We start from the raw sequence: 23,348 nt of genomic DNA, 5'->3' as shown, positions 1-23,348 counted from the left end.
GCGGCCCCGCGGGAGGACCCCGCCTCGGCAGGCGGCTCTCCGGAGTGCCCTGGCGGCCTGGGGAACGCTGCCTCCCTTCCCAGTCGCCATCTCCCCCTGCAGGTCCTGTGCTGTGTGGATAAACAGGGGATCCTGTCGTGGCCCAACCCTAGCCCGGAGACCGTGCTGTTCTTCAGCGGGAAGGTGGAGCCCCCGCACAGCAGCCACGAGGACCTCACGGATGACCTGTCCACCCGCTCCTTCTGCCATCCCGAGGTGGAGGAGGAGGTGCGGCCTGGGCCGGGCTGGCGGCCTCTGTGGGGACAAGGCGAGGCGGGAGGAGGAGGAGGGCTCAGGCCTCAGGAGCTGCTGTCGAGACGGGCCCCCAGGGGGCCGTGACGGGCCCCGGGGGCCGGTAACAGCCCAGCCTCCTAGCCCGAGGCGACGTCAGGAGTGGGGTCCAAGGCCTGTGCTCCTTGTTCTCCTCAGCCCCACGAACGCGATGCCCTCCTGGCCGGCTCCCTGAACGTCCCCCTGCACCTTTCCAATGAGCAGGAGCGCAGCGGCAACTGGCCAGGCGACGGTCCCAAGGCGCCCGAGCCCCACCCTCACCACCGGGCACACAGCCGCAGCAAACACCTGTCTGGCTCCAGCGTGAGCTTCAGCAGGGACACTGAAGGCGGCGAAGATGACGACCCCGGCAAGGTGAGAGGGGACTGGGGAGTGGCCACCTCATCCGTCGTGGGGCACCCTGGCCTCTTCTGCTGGGGCCGCTGTAGAGGTGCCGCCCAGCCTGGTGCAGGTGGAGCCCGGGGCTCAGACATCCTGGTCCCTGTTCTCAGCTCCGGAGGCCTCGTGCCTGGTTCTCCCGCAGAGTAGGCCCCTCCCCCTTTTCCGGCTTTGGTCAATGGTGGTAATTGGGTGGGGCAAGACCCTTCCTGCTGATCGCAGCCTTCAAGAGACAGAGAGCCAATAGCTCCCTCTAAAGGTATTTCCCCTGGCTGAGAGCGAGGCTTGGCCGTTTCTTGCCCAGTCTCTTGACAGCCTCCTCTGAGCTGGTGACAGTGTTGCTGGGCACGGATTCCAGAAGCCCCCGGAGCCAGGAAGGGTGCAGAGGGGTGTGGGGAGGGCCGGGACAGCATAAGCTGGAGCATGCCCTGCCGGGAGGGGGTACCTTCTCTCGGGGGCACTGCCTGCACCACCCCCCCAACTTCAGTCTAAGCTCCCCCCCTACCCCTCCTCCTGTCCTCCAGACCCAGCACAGGCCGGAGGGGGAGCCCTACGAAGCCGAGGACTTCGTGTGTGACTACCACCTGGAGATGCTCAGCCTGTCCCAGGACCAGCAGAACCCCTCCTGCATCCAGTTCGATGACTCCAACTGGCAGCTGCACCTCACCTCGCTCAAGCCGCTGGGCCTCAATGTGCTGCTGAACCTGTGCGACGCCAGCGTCACTGAGCGGCTCTGCCGGTTCTCAGACCACCTGTGCAACGTCGCCCTTCAGGAGAGCCGCAGCGCCGTGCTGCCTGTGCGCGTGCCCTGGGGCCTCTGCGAGCTCGCCCGCCTCATCGGTATGCAGCCTGGTGACTCTTCCCAGGAACTGGGCCACCGGGGCCAGGTGTGGCCTCAGCCCCTTTATCTATTCATCTATGTATTCATTTATCTACCCATCGATGCATTTATTTATTTGTGGCTGTGCCATGTGGCTTGTGGCATTTTAGTTCCTCAACCAGGGATTGAACCTGTGCCCTCAGCAATGAGACCCCAGAGTCTAAGCACTGGACCACCAGGGAATTCCCTGATCAGCGCCTTTAACCAGGCACCACCGCTTGACAGTGCTCCCTTATCCGGGAAGATAACTGCCTGTGGGGTGGACAGACGAAGGGAAGCAGCCTGGCCTGACTGGGGTTCTCTCCCCCCAAGGAAGGGAGGGAGGTGTGTGGGGTGGGGATCCCCCCGAGATGCCCCAGCTTCAAACACACCAGGGCCAGGTGTGGCCTCAGTCAGGAGCACCAGCATCCCTTTGAGCTTCCGATCAGCCCTTTTAACTGCATGTTATCTGTTTATTCATCCATTCACCCATCCCGCAGGCTTCACTCCCGGGGCCAAGGAGCTCTTCACGCAGGGGAACCACCTTGCACTCTACCGTCTCCCCAGTGCTGAGACCATGAAGGAGACCTCACTGGGGAGGCTGTCCTGCGTCACCAAGCGGCGGCCCCCGCTCAGCCACATGATCAGCCTCTTCATCAAGGACACCACCACCAGTGAGCCTCCCTGGAGTGTGGTGGGGTGGGGCTCTTTTCAGGGTGTCTTCTCTCTAGGGAGCATTAGCTCCTCCCCGAGACCTCACACGTGGCAGAGATGGGCTTTGGGGACGGGGGCTGGGACGGTGGATGCCGCGGGTTGTGGGGCTGTCTAGAGGACCAGCGGCCTTGTGTCCATGTTACGCACTCAGTGGCCTGGGCAATAGGTTTGTTGCCATGATGCCTGGCGGATTCCCACGGCCCATCCCTCACCCCGGGGCTCCTTTTAGCATCCTTCTCAGGGCTGGAGATAAGTCCTCAGAGGTCAGCGGGAGGGGCGGTGGCTTGGGGCACTCAGGGCTTGGTCCTCCACTACCCTCAGGCACAGAGCAGATGCTGTCCCACGGCACGGCCGACGTGGTCTTGGAGGCCTGCACAGACTTCTGGGACGGAGCTGACATCTACCCTCTTTCGGGTTCCGACAGGTAGGTGAGGAGGCACATGGCCAGTGGTGAGAACCATCGGCTCTGGCTGGGTACGCAGAGGTCGGGACACCCTGGGACCACTCGCTTCACTTCCGCCCTCTTCCCCGGCAGAAAGAAAGTGCTGGATTTCTACCAGCGAGCCTGTCTGTCTGGTTACTGCTCTGCCTTCGCCTACAAGCCCATGAGCTGTGCCCTGTCCTCCCAGCTCAACGGCAAGTGCATTGAGCTGGTGCAGGCGCCTGGCCAGAATAGCATCTTCACCACGTGCGAGCTGCCCAGCACCATTCCCATCAAGCTGAGCGCCCGCCGCGGCAGCTGGAGCTCAGACGGTACCGTGGGCCTCGTCCCCAGGGGCCAGGGGCTGGGAGAGCTTGCGGGGGCCTGGATGAGAGCCTAGCAGGGGGGACAGCAGGCAGCGCTGGACCTGGAACACCTTGGTGGCTCCGTCTGGTGATGTGGGCAGGTTCCTCAGCGTCAGCTGTGCCCTGCTTATGGTTCGTGGTGCTGCTCCAGACGTAGAAAAGCGCTTTCTCTGAGGTTAGAAAGCAGTAGTGTGTGTGCAGCCTCAGCCTGATTGGAATCGGACAGAAGACCTGGTCGCAAACACTGCTGCGACAGAGAGATTCAGAGCTCCATGCACCCCTCCCCACTCTGTCAGACACACAGCCTTCAGGGGTCTTGTGACCCAAGAGCCCGTGAACTGAAGGCAAGGCTGAGGGTGGGGCCCGCCTCCTGGCCTGGGACCAGGGATGGTCACCTGACTGATGAGTACCTTTCCTTGTCTCTCCCCCACCATCCCCGTCCGCCCCCGTGTCTGTCGGCTCCTTTCCTGTCTTGGTTGTACATGTGTGTGGTCCCCTGGGGCCCGTGTGCTCATTGATCTGGGCGTGGTGCCCACGTGTGTGGCCCCGGGCTGCCTCCTGGAACCCGCCGGCTCCTGGGTGTCCTGGCCGGGCTCTGTGCCTGGTGCCTCCTGAAGAAGGGATCGGGGAGGTGCTGGAGAAGGAAGACTGCATGCAGGCCCTGAGCGGCCAGATCTTCATGGGCATGGTGTCCTCCCAGTACCAGGCCCGCCTGGACATTGTGCGCCTCATCGACGGGCTGGTCAACGCCTGCATCCGCTTCGTCTACTTCTCATTGGAGGATGAGCTCAAGAGCAAGGTTGGGGAGCCCCTGACCCCTCTGCTCCCGCTGCCCCTTTCCCCACGGCCTCTGGGGCCCCTCTGGTCATCGCTGTCTGCCTGGTGCAGGTGTTTGCGGAGAAGATGGGCCTGGAGACAGGCTGGAATTGCCACATCTCCCTCACGCCCAACGGTGACATGCCCGGCTCCGAGATCCCCCCCTCCAGCCCCAGCCACGCTGGCTCCCTCCATGACGACCTGAACCAGGGTGAGGGCAGAGGTTTGCTGTGGACACGAGGTGGGTGTGGGCCGTCCCCCCCTTCCTTGGAGCTACAGCTAGAAAGAACCTCCCGGGATCCCTCCTAGGAAGCTGGCTCTGATCCCTTGCAGTAGCTACAGTCTGCAGGGTCGGGGGAGAGGAGAGCTCGAGAAGGAAGTTTTGTGCCATCTTCAGGGCTAGGAAAGGCCCCCAGAAGGCTGGCCCCATGGTGAGGGACAGGCTTTTGTCCCCGCAGCGTCCCGAGACGACGCGGAAGGACTCCTTCTAATGGAGGAGGAGGGTCACTCGGACCTCATTAGCTTCCAGCCCACGGACAGCGACCTCCCCAGCTTCCTGGAAGACTGCAATCGGGTACTACTGTGCCCCTGGAGCCTTGGGGTTGGCAACGGGGCTGGTCTAGGGCAGGGGAGCCAGCGAGGGAGGAGGAGCCTTGAGGCCACGCGCATCTCTGCTCCTTGCAGGCCAAGCTGCCCCGGGGCATCCACCAGGTGCGGCCCCACCTGCAGAACATCGACAACGTGCCCCTGCTGGTGCCCCTCTTCACCGACTGCACCCCCGAGAGTGAGTGCTGTGACTGGGCACTTGTCCAGCCCGGCCCCGGGTGGAGCACTGCCAGCCCCTGGCACCCCACGGGCTCCGGAGGAGTGTTGGTTTCCCATGTAGGGAGCAGAGGAAGCTGGGCTGGGAGGAGCCGGGGAGTCTCGTGGGCAGGAGCCCAGCATAGCCCATTCTAGGGACTCAGAAGTGACAGTATTTGTATGTTTATGACGTTAGGGGTAAGATGGCTCCAAAGAGGGGCCTGATTTCTGTCGTCTCCTGCCCTGGCCTGTGGGTCTCTGCCCAGTGCCCCAGGTGGGGCTCCAATGGCCTGACCCTTGTGCCCCCGACTCTGCCCCCTCAGCCATGTGTGAGATGATCAAGATCATGCAGGAGTACGGGGAGGTGACCTGCTGCCTGGGCAGCTCTGCCAACCTGCGGAACAGCTGCCTCTTCCTCCAGAGCGATGTCAGGTCAGCGTGACAGCCCAGAGCCAGGACTCCCCACGACCGGCCTGGGCCTGGCGGGGAGAGGAGGAAGCAGGGGGCTGGCTCCGTCCCCTGGGAGATGGATGGGGTCTTGGCCGACCCCAGTTGATGGGCACGCTTTCCCCTTCCCATGCTGAGCAGCATCGCCCTGGACCCCCTGTACCCATCCCGCTGCTCCTGGGAGACCTTCGGCTACGCCACCAGCACCAGCATGGCCCAGGCTTCGGATGGCCTTTCCCCTCTGCAGCTCTCAGGGCAGCTCAACAGCCTGCCCTGCTCGCTGACCTTCCGCCAGGAGGAAACCATCAGCATCATCCGGCTCATCGAGCAGGTGGGGGCTCACACGTGCCCGGGGGCAGAGGTCAGAGCCTGCTAGGGTGGGGAGTCGCTGTGCAGGACCTGCCTGGGCTCCCGGGGGCGCTTCACCTCTGGGCACAGCTCTCCCAGGAGGTTTAGTTTGCCTCAGCCGCTCGCTAACGTGACCATCTGCCACATCTGGCTGAAGCGTGTCAGCTGCAGGGTCTGAGCGCAGCCACCCCCCGCCCTTCCCACTCCCTAGGCCCGGCATGCCACCTACGGCATCCGCAAGTGCTTCCTCTTCCTGCTGCAGTGCCAGCTGACGCTTGTGGTCATCCAGGTGAGGTGGGGCCGGCACAGGCATCGGCACCCTCCCACCCTCGGCTCCTGTGCCCCGGGGCCAGTTGAGAGGCTGGGAGGAGGCAGCACAACCTGGGAGCCCCCTAGAGCCGCTGAGAACCCCCGCTGGCAGAATCATGTCCCCTCCAGCCCTCTGAGTGCAGGGCGAGGCAGCCCCGGGGCTGCATCTGACTCTGCTGGAATCTAATTGGACTTCCCGGCTCTTCCTGGCCTAGTTCCTCTCTTGCCTCGTCCAGCTGCCGCCAATCCTGAGCACCACCGACATCCTGTGGCTGTCCTGTTTTTGCTACCCTCTGCTCAGGTGAGAGGCCGGGCCGCCCCCCATGTCCAGGGCTAGGATGTCCCCGAGTGTCCCCAGGAGCCCAGGTTCAGGAAGCCATGCTAGTGCCCCCCATCTTGGGGGCCCCCTTCCTTATCAAAGCCTGTCTGCCCAGCACAGTTGCCCTCACTCTTGGGACTCCTGGAAAGCTTCTCCTAGGGAAGAATTGCGGGACATGGGGACTTCCCTGAAGGTCCAGTGGCTAAGACTCCATGCTCCCAGTGCAGGGGGGCCAGGTTCAAATTCTGGTTGAGGAACTGGATCAACCGGTGCAGCCAAATAAATAAATAGAAGTAAATATTTTTTAAAAGGAAAATCATAATTTAAAAAAAAAGAGAATTGGGGGCACAGGGTCACAGTCCCTATCCTTCACCGTGTCCCTGTTTTTCAGCATCTCTCTGCTGGGAAAGCCCCCACATAGCTCCATCATGTCTATGGCAACGGGGAAGAACCTTCAGTCCATTCCTAAGAAGGTAAGCAACACGGAGCCCATGGGCCTGGGCTTTTCCCAAGGAAGGTGAGTGTGGAGGGGGCTGAGCCCTGGGGGAGCGAGGGGGGATTCCATCCGACCAAAGGGGCGGGTGATTCAGAGTGGGGAAAGCTCCTTGCTCCTGTCCCCCCCGGGCCTGCCCACTTCCCGAGGACCCTGTGAACCCACGCACCCGAGTGACGGGTCTCGGCTTCCCGCAGACCCAGCACTACTTCCTGCTCTGCTTCTTGCTGAAGTTCAGCCTCACCGTCAGCTCGTGCCTCATCTGCTTTGCCTTCACACTGCAGAGCTTTTGCGACAGGTCCCGGGCCCGCAACCTCACCGACTGCTCCTCCATCATGCTGCCCAGGTGGGTCCTGCCCCGAACCCCCACCCCCGGGGCCACGTCCCCGGGGCCCCAAGGAGGCTGAGCCCACATGTTGCCTTGGCAGCCACGCCGACGCAGCCCCAGCCTGGTTTGATGACTTCGCCAACGGGCTGCTGTCGGCTCAGAAACTCGCCGCTGCCCTGATTGTCCTACACACTGGTGAGGGGCGCCCTGGAGCCAGGGGAGGGGGCCAGGGGGTACTCCCCGGGGACAGGGCCTCTGGCCGTGGGAGGTCTGACACACGCCACGACCCTGTTTTCCCCAGTCTTCATCTCCATCACCCACGTGCACCGCACCAAGCCCCTGTGGAGGAAGAGCCCCCTGACGAACCTGTGGTGGGCCGTGACCGTGCCCGTGGTGTGAGTCTCTGGGGTGGAGGGCGGGAGCCGGGGAGGGGCTGTGATGCGAGGTGGGCTGAACGGCACCCTCCGGGCACGCCTCCTGCTAAGAAGGGCAGGGAAGGAAGCAGGGGGCCCCGACTGACGCGGGGCTGCCGCCTCCCGCAGGCTGCTGGGGCAGGTGGCCCAGACGGCAGTGGACCTGCAGCTGTGGACACATAGGGACAGCCGTGTCCACTTCGGCCTGGAGGACGTGCCTCTGCTGACGTGGCTCCTGGGCTGCCTGTCCCTGGTCCTCGTGGTGGTCACCAATGAGGTCGTGAAGCTGCACGAGATCCGGTGAGCCACCAGCAGGGCGTGTCCCCTCTGGGCTCAGGCATGTTCCCTAGTCACCCTGCTACAGCCTTCCTGCTGCACGCACCCTGTCCTCTGCGTCCTGTCCATCCCTGGCCTCGGCCTCTGCGCTAACCTGGTCTTCAATCTCCACCCCACCAGGGTCCGCGTCCGCTACCAGAAGCGACAGAAGCTGCAGTTTGAAACTAAGCTGGGCATGAACTCTCCCTTCTGAGCCGCTGGCCATGGCGGCCATAGTTGCCATGGTCTCTGGGGCTGAAGCCGCACCCATTTCTGCATCTGCGGAGTTGATATCATGAACGTTTCAGGGTTTGCTCTTGCGCCGCGTGGCCCTGGAGGCCCAGCTCCCGGTGTCAGACCCGGCTGTGGTCCCCGTCCCGGGGCTTCCTGCAGAGATGTGGAGCTGCAGCCTCCGTCCAGGGCCGTCTGGCTCTTCCTCGCCATGGGGAGACCCCCGGGCTCTTGAATGTATGACCTCGTGTGCTTAGCAGAGGGGCCCTCGGCCCCCTCCACCTGTGGGCTGCCCCCCTCCAGGGCCCCCTGACCAAGTGCCGCCTGGCCTTTGGGCAGAGCCGTGGACCATGGGGCCTCTGGTGAGAGGGCAGTTCTGGGATGTGCTGGCGGTCCTCCAGGGCGCCGCTGGAGGCTGGGGCGGCAGGGCGCCCTCCCCGGGCCCTCTTCATCCTGTCTTCCTGGGGCAGAGCCCGCTCCTCCTCTGTGGGGGCCTCACGCTGGGGCCCAAAGACAGAGCCAAGCCCCCACGTGGCTCGAGAACATCCTCCTGGGCCGCCCTTGGGCAGACCATGGAGCCAGTCCTGGAGGCATGGCCCGGGACCTCCTTCCAGCCTCAGCCCCAATTACCCTGTGAGAATGTTTTTACTGGTGTATATTTTTTACTGGAAATGAGCCTTTTGGGAATGAATACAGACTGGTTTGTATTAAAACTTATAAACTCCTGAAGCAAAACCTGTGGCTGGTCCCTGAGGCAGCCACGAAGGGGCCCCCCCAAGGGTCGGGCCAGTGAGGGATCCCCTGCCCGAAGGTGAGTTGGGGGGGCCCAGGCCTTCTCCCCACCCTCCACATTGCGGGGGGCCACTCAGGTCGGGCTCAGGCGCGACCCCTGGGCTCAGAGGTTTACGGCGCACATCCAAACACACACAGCACGGTCTTGTGGAATGACACTTTTATTGGTGTTAGTTGGGGGAAGAGGTTAAATGCTTACAGAGCTGGGGCCTGGGCCAGGCATGTCAGGCTTGCATCCCCAGGCGGGCAGTGGGTGCTCTCCCTGTGGTCCGAAGCCCCTCCCCCACTGTGTCCTCACAGGCAGTTATAGATAGAATAAATTCCATTTAAAATATATGCATTTCTCTCTGCTTAAAAAATAACATTTACAGTTGGAAACGTTTGGACTCTGGGGATCTGTTCGAGGGACCTGTTAATCCCACCAGCCCCGCCGCAGACAGCTTTGCCTCGCTGAGGGCAGGCAGGGGCGGGGCCTGAGGCTAGCTAGGTGCCGCTAATGGTGAGAGCAGGCCCCTGGCCCTTGACACGTCCTGTGTGCACCTGTGGGGGCCGGACCAGATGCCCTGCCGCCTCCAGCCTCTCAGGGTTCCAGGACCGCATGGTGGGTAGCCAGGGGACCTTGGCACAGGCACTTGAGACACTGGGGAGGTGGTGGGGTACAAAGAAGGCACCCCAGAAGCCTGGCCACCATTCTTCCAGGACAGGAAGCCCTTACCAGGGTCCCTGTCCGAGAAGCAAGGTCCTCCCCTCAGATTACACGCTTGGGGTGGGGTTGGGGGGCTTTGCTGAGACGTCAGGTTCTGAAAAGTCCCCTCCGCTCTGCACGGGGCTGCTGTGGGGACGGCCGCAGGATGGGGGTGTCTTCTGCGCTGGGGGGGGGAAGGGCGGTGGGCACTGTGGGAGGTGGCGCTAGGCACTGCCGAAGGCTGCTGGCAGGTCCGGCTCAGTCCAGCATAGCATCCAGCTGGTCAGCCAGGGCATCGAACATGGTGCTGATGTCATCTAGGATGTGCTTTGTGGAGGCGCCGGGGGTGCTGTGGCAGGGAAGGGCCAGGTCAGACGAGCCAGCGGTCTGCACCCTGCTGGCCCTGGGCACAGGGCCTGGCTGGGGCGAGCACTGGGCGTGCATCTTGTCCCGTTTCTCACAACTTCCCAAGGTCACGGGAGTCACGGACCCTTCCTCCCACAGAGGCGCTGGGGTTCACAGAAGTGACGTCCAAGCTCGCATGCCTCTTAAGTGCCACTTGCCTGCAGGCCAGATCTGGGTGACCCCTCCCCGTGGGGACCCCCCCCAGCCTGAGGGTCTGATTGCCATGACACCGATGTCCCCTCCCCATCATGCCCAGACCCTGGGGGAAGGACTCGGGGGGTGGGGGGAGCTGCTCTTGTTTCCCGTTCTCCCAGCACCCTCACCCTTCTCGCTCCTCAGCGCCAATGCTCTTCTCCGCGGCTCGCAGTGCAGCTGCCAGGGACGAGCTGGTCTGCTCCAGTCTCTGCTGGGCCCGGCCCGGGCCTGCGGCCCCTGTGCTCTCCGGCCTTGGAGGGGGCACCGGGCGGGGGCCGAGCCGGGGAGCCAGCTTAGGGCCAGAAAATGCCAGCTGGGTGCAGGCCACCGACACAGGCTTGGGGGCTGTTCCTGCAGAGACAAAGAGATTGGCTTGTGACTCAGCTGAGCCAGACACAGGCCCTGCCCACACCACCCTCTCCCTGCAAGCCCCAGCTTCATACCTGCTCCAGGCACCTTGATGAGGGCAGCGGGGGCAGCCGGGGGCTCCGTCTCCCCGGGCTGCCAACTATTTTCCAGGGTGGGCCCAAGGGGCTGGGCCGGGAGGCTGGGGGAGAGAGGGGCTGGAGCTCCGGGGGTGGGAAGGCTGCTTGGGTCAGGCCGGGGAGGGCTGGGAGAGGCCGCGGAGGACTCACTGGGGGTCTGCGAGGGCTGGGGGGAAGGGGCATTGGGCGTGGCACCCACCACTCCGAAGGCCAGGAGTGCTGTCTGCAGTGGCCCCCTCTCCCGGCACTTGGGCCTCCGTTTAACAGTGTCTGACTCTGTGAGGTTGAAGTCGAGGCCGGCGGGCACCAGCGTCTCCCGGGGTGGGGGTCCCGCCGGCTTGGGCCGCTGTTTGATAGTCAGGTTCCCCTCCTCCGCAAAGGGGAGCCCTTCCCCTGAGCTGCCCCTAGACGGGGGTGTCCCCTCTGGCCCGGGGTCCTCCTCCTCCGTGTCCGATGCAGCACCGGCCGGGGTAGGCGGGCCGGGGGGCTCCGAGGGGCCTGTGGGTTCACTCAGTGTTCGCCTCCGGGGCCCCGCGGCCCCCTCCTTGGGCCCCGGGCTTCCATCCGGTGGTGGGGGCTCCGGGGCAGAGCCAGAGACGGAGCTGAGGCGCTTGGGGGGTGGGGGTGGGGGGCCTTTGCGGCGAGCCCGGAGGGCAAAGGACTGGCTGCGGGGAGCCCCCCGTGTTGGGGTCGGGCTGGGGCTGGTCCGGGCGAGGGTGCTGCGTCCTGGTCGCCGAGTAAGGGTGGCGTAGCTGCCCAGGGCACTATCCACTGGCCCTTCGGCCTCCCCGTCGGCCTCCCCTTCAGCCGGGCCGGGGCGGCTCAGGCTGTGGGACCGGCGCTTGGGCCGCGGGGGGTCCGGAGGAGTGGCCGGGGGGCCAGCCAAGTAGGAGAAGGCCCGGGGAGCACCCGGAGGCGGCCCAGGGGCTGGGCTGGAGGGTGAGGCCTGGGGGTACATGAAGACGTAAGGCGGGGGCCCTTGGCTGGGAAGTGGGGAACAGAGTTTTGGGGGCCGCTCTGTGCCCTCTGGAAGATTCCTCTCCTGTGGGGTGTTGGGGTCCCCGCCACTGGGCTGGGGGGCAGGCTGTTCCTGCGAGTGGCCGGACCCCCGTGAGCGGGCCCCAATGCTCTCCTGGCTTGGGGAGCGGGCAGGGGGCAGGGGGAGTGGCTCAGGGCTGCCCCCTGCCATGGCCGCCTGGAGCTCCGGGCTTAGCTCGCTGCCCTGGAAGGTGAGGAGGCGTGGGCTGGCCGCAGGGGGCCCGTCCCCGTTCTCCAGCCCCTCGATGGCCATCAGTTCCGGGCCCCTGGCCAGCCGGCGGCCACCTTCCCCTGGGGACTCCCCCTGCAGTAGGCCCCGCCGGAGCTCAGCCAGCCGCTTCACCCCCAGCATGAGCTTCTTCTGATGACCTGAGAGCAGGAGGATAGAGGTGGCAGGGTGAGCTGGGGCTGGAGAGGGTGCCCCTCATCCCTCCTGAGCCTGAAACATCTTGGGGGCCCTCGGAGGCCCAGCCAGAAGGCCCAGGGCAGTCCTCACCGAGCTTGTTGACGCCGATCTCCTGCAGCTCCTCCCAGGTGAGGTCAGCCACCAGCCCCATGGAGTCGTAGCCACTGCTCACCAGCTGCTTGTGGTACTGAGGCAGCCCCAGGGCGCACAGCCACTCTAGCAGGTCCGCCTGCAAGAGCCGCACTGTTGGCCCCCAAGCCAGGAGGGCTCAGCCGGCAGTGGGAGCCCGTGCCTGCTGCCCACTCACCGGGATGTAGTTGGGCAACCACTCGGCGATGCTCAGCTGGGCAATCTCCGAGGCGATCTTCTTCCTGTGCCCAGGCTTGGTCACCCCGATGGCCGTCAGGTCCTGCCACACAAAGTCGTGCCGTCAGGCCCCCTCCCCTGGCCACGGGTTCCTGCCCTGCCCTCCCGCTGTGGCACCAACCTCGGGCGTCATGCGGCTGATAGTTGGCACGTCGTAGCCGGCCTGCAGAAAGTAGGCAGTGTAGCCCTCCAGCTGGAACTCGCTCAGCCAGTTATGAATGGCCTGAGCATCCTGCAAGTTGGGGGGAGGGGGTGCCATTAATGGCGCTGAGCCTGCTGGGGGAGGGGGCTGAGTGCCAAGGCCACAGTCCCGCCACTGACCCCAGCCCCCGCCCAGGGGCCTGGTCCGAACAGGAACTCAAGTCCACCCTGAGGCCCATCCTGCCCCCTCCTCTGGGCCCATAGCCACCTCCCCGGTGGAGGTCACACCTTCCCCTCCAGCAGCTGCTCAGGCCTCACGTCCTGGGTGAAGTGCTGCTCCCCCGAGCGATAGTTGGCCAAAGGGCGGTGGTTCGGGTTGTCTTTGAGGACGGAGAGAAATGCATTCAGGATGGCAGGATGCAGGGGTGCCAGGTCCTCGGCACCCCCACCTGCATCTCTCCTGGCCCACCCAGGCCCCCACCTCCCTTCCTACCTGCTAGGGACACGGGCTGTAGTCCTGGAGGCACCTGGTCGTCTCCGGCAGAGGGCAGCGGCTGGAGATAGGAAGGCGATGTCTCTTGTTTGGGGAACTGGCAGTGGGAGGCAGGGGAAGGGGAGGAGAAGGGGTTCAGCCCTGGTCCCAAGAGCCCCCCACCCCCCACCCACCTGGGCGTTCTCGATAAGGAGGCCGGTGCTGTGGCCGTTGGTGCCCTCGGAGCTCTGCCCGCTGCCAGCACTGCGGATGCTGCCCACGCTGCCCTCACTGCCCACGCTGTTCCTGTCACCTGCTGCGGGGATAGGAGCCAAGCGGTCAGAACCCTGGTGGGCCCCACCCACAGCTGGCTGGCTGGCCAGAGCCAGACGCTCACGCCGGTGCCCAGCATCGCCATACCCGCTCCCGGAGAGGACATACCTGGGCTGTCTGGGCTGAGGCCCACCCGGGGCAGCTGGCCATAGGTGAGGGGGTGCAGGGGCTCCTCGGCAGGGGGCTGCGGTGTCCTGGAGAAGCCTGGGCGCAGGGGGGTGGGCACAGAGGGTAGGCGGGGTGCCAAGACACCCACCCGCTTGCTGACCACCTCGACGATGCCCGGGGGAAAGTAGCCCACACGGTCGGTGCCCCTCTGGCTCTCGTGGATGTGGCCCTTCCAGCGGCCGTCTGGGTGCTGCTCAAGCACCTGTGGCAGATGGGCAGGGGGGCATGGTCACTTCCTGTGCCAAGTGGCCAGCCTGCAGCCATGGTCCAGCTCCTCCCCTCCCCACAGGGAGCACCCCCTGATGCTCAAGTGGGCCTATAGTCCTGCCCCTGCCAGCATCCAGCTCAACCCCCGGGTTGCCTCCAGGGCAAACAAACAGTCTGGAGTCAGCCTGGGTTCAGACCCCAGCTCCACTGCAGGCTAGCTTGTGACTCTGGACAAATCACTTTAATTCTTTTATGCCTCAATTCTGTCAGCTCTAAAAAAGAAAGTGATAAGAACGCCTACCTTACTTAGACGGGAAAGAATTCAATGAGATCGTGCAAATAAAGACCTTAACACAGAGCCTGATCCACAGCAGGTGCCCAAGTAAGTGACAGCAACCAACTGTGTTCTCAGAGGAACGCCTGCTTCGGGTCCTCACCGTGATGACGTCCCCTGCCCGGATGTTGAGGGCAGTGGGGTCGTGGAGGTTCCAGAAATCCTTGAGCGCCCGGACCTTCAGGATCCCTGAGGCCTCTGAGACAAGGAAGAGGACAGGTGTCATTTGAGGGTTCCCAGGGCATTTTCCCACCTCTCCAGTCCCCTTTATGACCCTCCCCCAGGTCCCTGCCCCTTCATCCCCACAGCATCCCCCCGGCCAGCCCCAGGAATGTGACATCCGCTCCTCTTCCACTCCCGGGGACCCTCTGGAGTGGCTCTGAAGCCCCTGGGCTGGGTCTTCTCCCCACCACACGCACCCCGCAGGAGCTGCTTAATCTCCCGGCTGGCCTGGGAGGTGGTGAACTGGTTCACGATGTCCAGCGCCGTCTGGTTATACGTGTTCCGAATGTTCACATCCACCCCTCCCTAGGCACACAGAGCGGGGTCAGCCTGTGCTGAGCACCGGGTTGGCCGCTTCTCCCAATTCCCACAGCTACCCAGGAAGTAGCTACTGTTTTCATATTTTACACAAGGAAATGGAAGCTCAAATTTGTTCTGGGATGAGCTCAACACTCAGCCAGTGAAAGGAAGAACTGGGGCTCGAACCACATCTATCTGCTTTCCAACCACTTGGGCCCCAACCCATGCAGGACACTCCTTCTCTTGCCTCCCCAGCCAATCTTGGATCCAGCACCCGGCGGGGACCTGTATACACATGTGGGGTAACCAGGGGTCCACACCCACCTCCAGGAGCAGCCGCACCACCTCAGTCTTGCCATACAGTGCGGCCTCGTGGAGCGCCGTGCCTGTTTTGGTCTGGCGGTTGATCTCAATCCCGGCTCTCAGGAGCTGCCTGCAGATGGGAGGGCGAGTGACTGGCATCAGAGGCAGCGGGTACGGAAGGAGAAGAAGCTGATCGCTGGGGGTTGGGAGAGCGATCCAGAGCAAGGGTGAAGGGGGTAGTGGGGCAGGGCATTGAGGGGACATTAACAGTCCCATAGGAAGAGGAGGAGGAAGCTGGGGGAGCCCCGGTGGGTACCTGATGACCTCTCTGTGGCCATTCTTGGCAGCCAAGTGCAGGGGCGTGGTGTAGTTGGGGTCACACGGGTCCTTGGCCTCCCCCTCCAGCAGGGCCACACATAAGTGGCTGTTCAATAACAGCTGGGCCACCTGCGGCAACCGGCACTTGGGTAGGGCCTCCCCCTGGAGACCCCACACACGCCCAGAACCCAGTACCCCAAGGGCAGCAGGCCTCACCTTGAGCCGTCCAAACTCACAGGCCAGGTCCAAGGGTGTCTTCTTGGCCTTGTTGACCAGGCATGGGTTGGACTGATGCTGGAGGAGCATTTCTGACTGGGGTGGGGGGAGCCGGGTGAGGGTCTCGTCTGGCTGGGCCCCCTGTGCCGGCCCGTGCCCCCAGCCCCAGCGCCCCGTAGGCTGGCAGGCTCACGCACCACTTCATAGTGTCCGTACTGTGCAGCCAGGTGCAGTGGGATCTGCCCGTCCAGCGAGGCGGCATTCACGGCTGCAGAGGCGCGCAGCAGCAGCCTCACGGGCTCCAGGCGGCCCTGCCAGGCCGCGTAGTGCAGTGGGCGCATGCCTGCAGGAGGGGACAGGTTTCTGAGGGAGGTCCTGGGACGGCCTGGGGTCAGGGGAAAGAACTGAGTCCGGCTGGAGGGGAGAAGACCCAGAGGAAGCTGGATGTGGCCAGGAAGAGGCTGGGCTGAAGCCAGAAGGCCACTGTGCCCACCACAGAGGATTTGGTGGCCTTGTAACCTCAACTTCCCCAGCTGGATAATGGGCTCTCAGTACCACCCACGACCCCAGTAGGCTGTGAAGACTGACGAGGTCCAGCATCTGCAAGCTCCGAGAAGCCACGCCCACATCCTTTGGCACTGCCGTGATGTGGCAGGGGCACGCTGACCCCAGGGTCTGGGGTGGGGTGTGCCTAGGTTCTCACCATTGCTGTCCTTGATATCCACGGTGGCCTGAGCCTCCAGCAGCAGGGCGATGAGCTCCAGGCTGCCCCCCAGAGCGGCATGGTGGAGAGCCGAAAAGCTGGCGTGGTGGGACACAGGTCAGGGGTGTCAGGGAGCAGTCTCCACCCCCGAAATCCTGGTCTTCCAGGGCAGCCTCATCCTGGGGGCTGGCGTGGCTGAGTTACTTGCCCACTGTGGCTGCCCCCCCGCACCGCCCCCACCTCGACACACACACACCCTGCCAGCCGTGCCGTGGGAGCGCAGAGCTGCTGGGCTGCTGCATGAAAGGGCTTAGTGTCTGGTCTGAGAGGCCTGTTTGTCTGGCCTCCCCCTCAGCGGGCCCAGGGGAGGGGGCTGTGGGAGCAGGAGCCCCAGGGCTCCTACCCTCCAGGGAGAAAATGGGGCCCAGCAGGAATCGGACCCAAGGAGGCCCCTCAGTGAGGCCCCCTCCCCGCACTCAGGGACAGCCCCACGGGCAGGCATGCAGGCAGATGGGCCAGAGCGCTCAGCAAACACGCTTCCAGGGCCGGGTTTGAGAGGGAAAGGGACTCCAGGCCCCTGATCCTTCCCCGCCCTTCCCCCACCACGCGGTTTTCAAGAGGGATTGAGGGGGCTCTCACTCACCCATCAGCATCCTGGTAGTTGACATTGAGCCGCTTTGTGGAGCCGAGGAGCTCTGGGGGTTAGAGCAGAGGTGTCAGGGCACCCCTACCCACCCCTGACCCAGGGTCCCTCTGGCCCACTGCTCGGCTCCCGCTGACCTCTCGGAGTGCAGAAAAGCACCTGTCCCATGGCCCGCCAAGCTGTCTGGTCCCTGTGGCCCTTCACCCTGGCCCATCAGCTGGAGGGCACCGACTGCAGGGAGCTGCTGCAGTGGCCTGGCTTCCTCGGGTCCCTAGCCCCACTTGTTTATAGTCGAAGGGGGTGGAGATGGGGGCCCCCCCCAGCCTGCTGTGCCCTCAAAGGACAGGCCCACGAGTGAATGGTTAGCATTCCTGCCTGAATGGGCCGAGGAGCCAGTCTCATTGTTCCACGGGGCTGAGGGGGCTGAGAAAGAAGAGAGAGGAGCCCAAAGCTTGAGGGTGAGAGGGTGGATGCCAGGGCTGGACCTAAGGGCCACGTGCCTGGCCCAGGGGGCATCCTTGAGTGGAGCTAGAGGGGAAGGTGGCATCATGCAGACCCACACCATGTCCCAGCTCTGCCAGGCACTCGCTGTGTGATCTGCAGAAAGTCACTTAACCTCTTCGATTCAGGGTTCTCATCTGTAAAACGGGCTGATCATAGAAGCCACGCACGAGGATTGTGAGTACAACGCCTGACCCTCGTGAAAGACGGGAGCTATCAGCATTTAGCACTCCTTACACGTTAGCCCGTACTCCTGAGATGTGGTGTCTCCAGTGAAAGCTGGTACCATTCCCCCCACTGGCCCCTGTCAGGGGAGGAACTGCAGACTCTGCACCCCATGAGCTCCTGGCAGACAGCTCCATGCCCCGGGGCAGGGGTAGGACACCGGATCAGTCCCCTCTCGGGGACAGGGTTCATGCAGGCGTGCTCCACGTGTGAACCAGGGTGTGGGAGGAGGGGGGCAGCGGTCCTCAGAGAGAGGAGAGCGCTGTCACAGGCGGTCCCTGCCTCCCGCTGGAACCCACCCCTGCCGGGAAGGAGGAGGAGGAGGAGGGCCAGCTCAACCCAGCCAGGCACGGTGCCAAGCATGCTGGTCCAGGCCTGCCCCCCAGGCCCCGGTGGGCCCCTGAATACCCCAGCAAGACAGGGCCTCATTCCAATAGGGAGGGACCAAGCGTGCAGTGAGGAGGCGCACAGGACAGGGAGAGGGGGGACAGCTACGTTCAGGGCTGAGCCGAATGGCGCTGCACCGAAAAGGTAAGAGCCGAAGCGCGACGAAGCCACGAGGTGGGGGAGGCTGCTCCCAGCCATCCTGCAGCCCCCTTGGAAAGTCCTTGTCACACAGAACCGCTCAGCGCAGTGGAGAGAACAGAGGCCCCAGGAGCAGGAAGCGCATGGTTCAAATTCTTCTCCCTCTGCCCAGCTGTGTGACCTTGGCCAGCCCTGGGACCTCTCTGAGCCTCGCTGAGGGCAAGGAGGTCAATACAGGGAAGTCCCTCCACCTGCTGGCTGCCTGGATGTTCCCGGGTGGCCGAGAGGCAGCCCCTCTGGGGAGTGGCAGGACAACGTGACGGGAACAAGGGCAGGGCCAGCCTGGGTGACTCTGTGTTTTTTTTTTTTTCCAGAACAATGGCCGGAAAGGCGGTGGGGGAGAGGCTCCAAGTGACTGGGCTGGGGACCTTGGCGGGGAGGGCGGAGGGTCCTAGGTTCCTGGCAGCAGCTCCAGGCACTTCCCCTGCGCCACCACCTTCTTCCCAGGCCTGGGCTCTGGGAGTGGAAGGGTCGCGCTCCTGATTTAGGCTCGGGTGGAGGATGTGAGCTCAGCGGGCCACCCCCAGCCCGCTCCATTTCCTCTGGTTGGAGAAGGGGACAGCTGAGAGCAGGGAGGAGGGAGGAGGGAGGAAGGTTGGAGGCCAGGCCCGGGCATCGGTCGCCCTCTCCTCCCAGGCACCTGCTCCCTGAGGACCCAGATGGGCAGGGAGGGCCGGCCCCCCAGTGACCTGGTACCCAACGGAGGAGGCTCAGGGCGCACCCGTCTCTGGACAGCCAGGAAGCTCGAGCCACCGCCCAGAGGGGAAACAGGGAGCCCTTGACGCCTCCCTTCCGGCAGTTCCCTTCACCCTTCTGGGTATGGAACAGGAGCCCGCAGCCCCTCTCTTCTGAGAGGTGCTTCAGAATCACCTGAAGAACTTTATGATTCTGCAAAGTCCCGGGCTGTCTGTGATGATTCTGTAATTCTGGGGGAGACCAGGGAGTCGGCACTTTCAGAACAATCCCTGGGTGATTCTGACGGACAGCAGAGTGCGGGAGCACAGGGAGGAGGGATTGGGCTTGCGGTGTGATCTGCCACGCCACTGCTGTGCGACCTTGGGCAAATCACTAACCCTCTCTGAGTGTCAGTTTCCTTATCTATAAGTGGATATAGAAGTACCTGTCTCACAGGGAATAGAGGCAACTACAGTATGGCCCCATGGACAGTAGCCTCCCAGGCTCCTCTGTCTGTGGGATTCTCCAGGCAAGAATACTGGAGTGGGTTGCCGTTTGCTTCTCCAGGGGATCTTCCGGACCCAGCGATCAAACCCACGTCTCCAGTCTTACAGGCAGAAACTTTACCAACTGAGCCACAAAGGAAGAACCCTAGGGTCTGCAAAGGTCACTTTGGGATCTCCTTTTTGTCACCAGTTTTCCCAGTCCTCTGAGAGGAGGAGACAGGGAGTCCCAGAGAGACAGGGAATCCCAGGACCCTATGACTCTATGCCTGTGCATAGCCTCTATCCCTGTGACTCTATGTCTGTGGGGGAATGTTCATCTTCCCCCACAGACATTCCCCCGTGAGCACCGGGGGCCTTCCCAAAGCCTAGGACCCCAGCTGCAAAGTTCCCGCCACCAGCTTCCAGCCACTTGCCTCCCTGAGGGCCTCATTTTGAGGCCCCAGGGCTACGAGGCCAAGGCCCCACTGGGCAGATCGCCAAAAACAACACCGAGGTGTGGGGAAGAGGGGAGTGGCTCCCACTCTTGGATCTCTAGGGCCCTCCTTGGCACCTTCCCCTTATTGGGCTCACCCTGCACCCACTTCCCCAGGCCACAGAGAACACCCTCTCCAACTCCATCTCCCGACAACCTGGGTGTCCTGCCATGGTGTGGAAGCGGGGGCACTCACACATGTGCACAACTCCCAGGCCCTTAAAATCCTTTCTCTGTGCACCCATACTCCCAGGTGTGGGTGGGGATAATTAGACATCTTCGGGTAGCCCGGGGGACTCCTTCCTGTGCAAGGGCCAAGCTGTGTCTTGGGGCTAGAGCCCCAGCACTTGAGGAGGATCCTCTCTCCCCTCCTGTCCCTGCTGGTCGAGGAACTCAGGCGACAGGTCCAGTGTCCTCCTGGGACAGTCCAGGGAGCTTGCCCTGAAGCCCAGAGGTCTACTCTTCTTGGTGGGGTGGGGGGGGATCTCATTGCAGAGTTACTCAGGAGCTGGAAGTCAGGTGTGGCCACCTGTACATGGAGCTCTCACAGCCCCATCGACTAGAGACCCCAGGCTGCAGAGAGACCTCTCTCTCTCCGGAAATTAACTTTGGACACACACCCTCCAGTAGGCTTCAATAGCCGGTTAGATAATATGAACTTTGTTTTAAGCAGAAAGTGAAAGTTGCTCAGTCGTAACCGACTCTTTGCGACCCTATGGACTATACAGTCCATGGAATTTTCCAGGCCAGAATACTGGAGTGGGAAGCCTTCCCCTTCTCCAGGGGATCTTCCCAACCCAGGGATCCAAACCCAGGTCTCCCGCATTGCAGGTGGATTCTTTACCAGCTGAGCCACCAGGGAAGCCCAAGAATACTGGAATGGGTAGCTTATCCCTTCTCCAGAAGATCTTTCCGACCCAGGAATCAAACCGGGGTCTCCTGCATCGCAGGCAGATTCTCTACCAGCTGAGCTACCAGGAAAACCCCTCTTTTGGGCAGAATTCCCTGTAAAAAAAGCTATCTTACACTCAGAGGAGCCCACGATAAACGTGTCCCACTGCTGTGATTAAATAATAATAAAAAAGCTATCTTACAAATGTTGTCATCAAATTGATAAAAACACAGAGATGCTCTGGTTGGACTGAGGGGTCAGGGGTGGAGCGCTACCTATTCAGTCTTTCCCAACCCACTCCCAGAAACCCTTTGGCTCCAAAGAACATGCTGGAAAAACCACCTGCTGAAGGCAACTCCACAAGGGCAGGAATTTGGGTTGGTTTTGTTCACTGCTAGAGCTCAGAGCATAGAACAGAGCCTGGCACACAGTAGGCACTCCCCCCAAACTAGAATGAATGTACTTCAGTTCTTTTACTTTACAGGTGAGGAAACTGAGGCCCAGAGAGGTTAAGAGATTTGCTTAAGGATACACGGCAAGGGGGACCCAACTTCCTCTCTGATGTTCCCACATTGAGGCACTCCCACCCCAAGTGCCCAGATCAGAGTGACCACTCCCCCCAGGCCTCTCTCTACAGCCTGACACTCAGAGGAGGGTCTCAGGTAGACAGTCACCCCACCAAGTACTCACTTGTCTTTGTGGCCTTGACCTTAGCCACCAGTTTCTGCACACCAGTCACATCTCCATTCTTGACAGCGAGGATCAGGTCCTGTTCTCGACCCATCCTTCCTGGTCCCTGGGCTGGACTCTGGGCTCAGGGGTCCGGGGCAGAGGCAGGGAAACTGGTCTAAGCCGAGATGTCAGGGTGCCATCCCAAAGGGCCGGGCGTCCGGTGGGGGGAGAGTGTGTCTGGTGTCCCAGGCAGTGGGCTTCTTGGTAGGCGTTGACGGGTACTCCTTCAAGGTGCTTCGTGAGCTGCCGCCACAAGCAGGAAAGCTGATCTCTGAGGGGGTGGAGGCTGTGTGGAAATCTGGACGGATATCAGCTTGCAGCTTCCGACAGCCCAGGGATGGGCCGGGACTGGGGGCGCCAATCTTCCCAACGCGGCTCAGGAGCACCGGTGCTCACCCAGAGAGAAGCCAGCATTCCCTCGTGCCTTGGGCAGCAGGGGCGGCCAGGTCTCGGGGGTCTGGAAAAGGTGTGATCCGCTGAGGGTCTGCTGAAGGCTGGGTCGGAGTCTGTAAGGGTCCCAGAAGCAGGGCTCAGAGAAAGAACAGGACAGAGCTTCCAGGGAGCCCCCAAGTTACCCTGGCTGCCCTTCTAAGTCAAGGGAGAGGCTGAGCCACTCTAAGTGGGAGGGAGCTGCCATGCATGAGAGGAGTATTGGGAGGGGGGGAGGGGGTGCTCTGGGAGGGGGAGGCTGAGTCACCGAGGCTCCAGGGCACCTGGCAGTACCTCAACCCTGGGCAGGAGGGGCCCTGGCAGCACGACACACGGGGGCAGGTCGGGCCAGCAGCCTGTTCTCCACAGCCTGAGGCTCTGACACCCACAGACAAGTGGTGGGCCAGAAGGTGGGGCCTGGGAGGGTCAGGCACAGGAGGACTGGCAGGGATCACCCCTCCCCATCTAGGCTCTGCCCTGATCACCGGAAGCCCTAGCCCCAGGGCTCTTTATGAATTCAGAAGGTGGAGTGGGGAGCTATGGCCCCCCCGTCTCTGGCGGAGGGTCTGCCTGCAGGACAGTGAGGCTTTACAGCACCTGTTGCTGACCCATCCTCACCCTAGTGCGGGATGCAGAAGCAGCCGGGCAGAGAACAGAGATGAGAGCTGGGGTACTGCTGCTAAATGGGGCTGTCCGCCCTCCCAAGCCTGAATCTGAGTCCCAGAGCCCCGACTTCACTTTAGAAAAGCTTACGTCAGTTTCTCAGTGGCCGAGAATTTGTTGCCCGAGTCCCATGGCATGAGACTCGCGGCAGGCCTGGGGCCCTAGCTGGGGTCCTCTTACTCCCCAGAAGTCCCAAGCCCAAACCAGATGGCACTCCAGCTCAAAGCCCGCGGCCCGACATTGGGGGAGGGCGCCCCTGGCAGTGCATGGGGTCGGGCTGGCTCCCCCGCCCCCCGGAATGCCAGTCCAGCACCGCGCAACCCCCCAACCCAGCCCAGCCCAGGCCGACCGGGGAACAAAGCGGCGAGAAGGACCGGAGGGCCAAGCGCCCGGAGGGATTGATGCGGGGAGACGGTGTACTGGCGCGAGGAGGACAGAAGGACCCGACGGATGAAGACCCCTGCGGATCTCGCAAGAAAAGTTACTTTGTGCCCGCCCTCAAAGGTGCTGACCCCCAGATCAGGCCCCGCAGTCTCACCTTTCCCAGCCGCCCCGCCGGGGGTCCGGCCGGTCCTGCTCGGTCCCTGGCCCCCTGGACGGTGGCTCCCACTGCCCCCCCCTTTTTCTCCTCCTTTTCCAAGGCCGGCTCGGCGCCTCCCGCAGGAAATCCCGCCCCTCCCCCCTCCCTCCCACCGGATTGGGAGCGGAGGGACTGTCCCGGCCGCGCAGCTGGGCTGTCAGTCAGAGCCTGCGGCCCCGCCCCGATCCGCGCGGGGCCCCGCCCCGATCCGCGCGAGGCCCCGCCCCACCTCCCCGGGCCCGAGCGTCTGCGCATGCGTCCAGGTGAAGCGGTGCGGGAGGGGACGGGGGGCGGGGACTAGAGAGCGAGCCTCGGCGTCCTGACTGGAGCCCGGGCGCGCGACCTGAGGCTCTGGAGTTCAGACGGACGGGAGAGACACCCTGTGTATGACGGGGTGCGAGAGAGGACGCGAAGTGATGGGAACTGGGAATCGAGACCCAGGAATCCCACTTGGGGAGCCCCCCCCTTT

At 63.2% G+C, this 23,348-nt stretch overlaps 2 protein-coding genes across 9 annotated transcripts in view; one reads left to right on the top strand and one right to left on the bottom strand.

Annotated features, from left to right (window-relative positions):
- The window catches only part of TMEM94 (transmembrane protein 94), a 35,335-nt gene extending 26,392 nt beyond the window's left edge, over positions 1-8,943 (top strand). For 2 of the 6 annotated variants that reach the window (XM_068977654.1, XM_068977651.1), the window contains exons 13-32: positions 103-267; positions 469-684; positions 1,233-1,548; positions 2,068-2,241; positions 2,603-2,705; positions 2,817-3,034; positions 3,685-3,866; positions 3,956-4,094; positions 4,342-4,457; positions 4,568-4,667; positions 5,008-5,116; positions 5,273-5,462; positions 5,691-5,768; positions 6,004-6,089; positions 6,499-6,580; positions 6,798-6,946; positions 7,029-7,123; positions 7,230-7,323; positions 7,471-7,641; positions 7,798-8,943. In XM_068977654.1, coding sequence (XP_068833755.1) covers positions 103-267; positions 469-684; positions 1,233-1,548; positions 2,068-2,241; positions 2,603-2,705; positions 2,817-3,034; positions 3,685-3,866; positions 3,956-4,094; positions 4,342-4,457; positions 4,568-4,667; positions 5,008-5,116; positions 5,273-5,462; positions 5,691-5,768; positions 6,004-6,089; positions 6,499-6,580; positions 6,798-6,946; positions 7,029-7,123; positions 7,230-7,323; positions 7,471-7,641; positions 7,798-7,870 — 2,856 coding nt within the window. In that variant the 3' untranslated portion in view covers positions 7,871-8,943. The remainder of the gene's footprint in view (positions 1-102; positions 268-468; positions 685-1,232; positions 1,549-2,067; positions 2,242-2,602; positions 2,706-2,816; positions 3,035-3,684; positions 3,867-3,955; positions 4,095-4,341; positions 4,458-4,567; positions 4,668-5,007; positions 5,117-5,272; positions 5,463-5,690; positions 5,769-6,003; positions 6,090-6,498; positions 6,581-6,797; positions 6,947-7,028; positions 7,124-7,229; positions 7,324-7,470; positions 7,642-7,797) is intronic. The other 4 variants (XM_068977652.1, XM_068977656.1, XM_068977655.1 and 1 more) reach the window with 4 other exon arrangements.
- CASKIN2 (CASK interacting protein 2) lies at positions 8,844-22,944 on the bottom strand. Of its 3 annotated transcripts, none has more exons than XM_068977657.1 (20): positions 22,838-22,944; positions 21,166-21,713; positions 16,620-16,671; positions 15,977-16,074; positions 15,471-15,616; positions 15,274-15,369; positions 15,056-15,186; positions 14,761-14,869; positions 14,334-14,442; positions 14,018-14,112; positions 13,314-13,575; positions 13,067-13,188; positions 12,894-12,954; positions 12,689-12,780; positions 12,381-12,491; positions 12,201-12,302; positions 11,984-12,122; positions 10,408-11,856; positions 10,093-10,315; positions 8,844-9,713 (listed from the first exon to the last, which is right to left on the bottom strand). In XM_068977657.1, the coding sequence occupies exons 2-20, from the start codon at positions 21,257-21,259 to the stop codon at positions 9,623-9,625; spliced, it is 3,582 nt and encodes a 1,193-aa protein (XP_068833758.1). In that variant the 5' UTR covers positions 21,260-21,713; positions 22,838-22,944; the 3' UTR covers positions 8,844-9,622. The 3 variants fall into 3 exon arrangements, with proteins under 3 accessions (XP_068833758.1, XP_068833760.1, XP_068833761.1); XM_068977659.1 differs by lacking the exon at positions 22,838-22,944 and adding an exon at positions 21,931-22,008; XM_068977660.1 differs by lacking the exon at positions 13,067-13,188 and having other exon boundaries at positions 13,462-13,575.
- Positions 22,945-23,348: the final 404 nt, after the last annotated feature.

This window comes from Capricornis sumatraensis, chromosome 8, assembly GCF_032405125.1.
Source record: "Capricornis sumatraensis isolate serow.1 chromosome 8, serow.2, whole genome shotgun sequence".
NCBI lineage: Eukaryota > Metazoa > Chordata > Mammalia > Artiodactyla > Bovidae > Capricornis > Capricornis sumatraensis.
The sequence above is the reverse complement of the archived record's forward strand: the minus strand, read 5'-3'. Positions and strand labels throughout refer to the sequence as shown.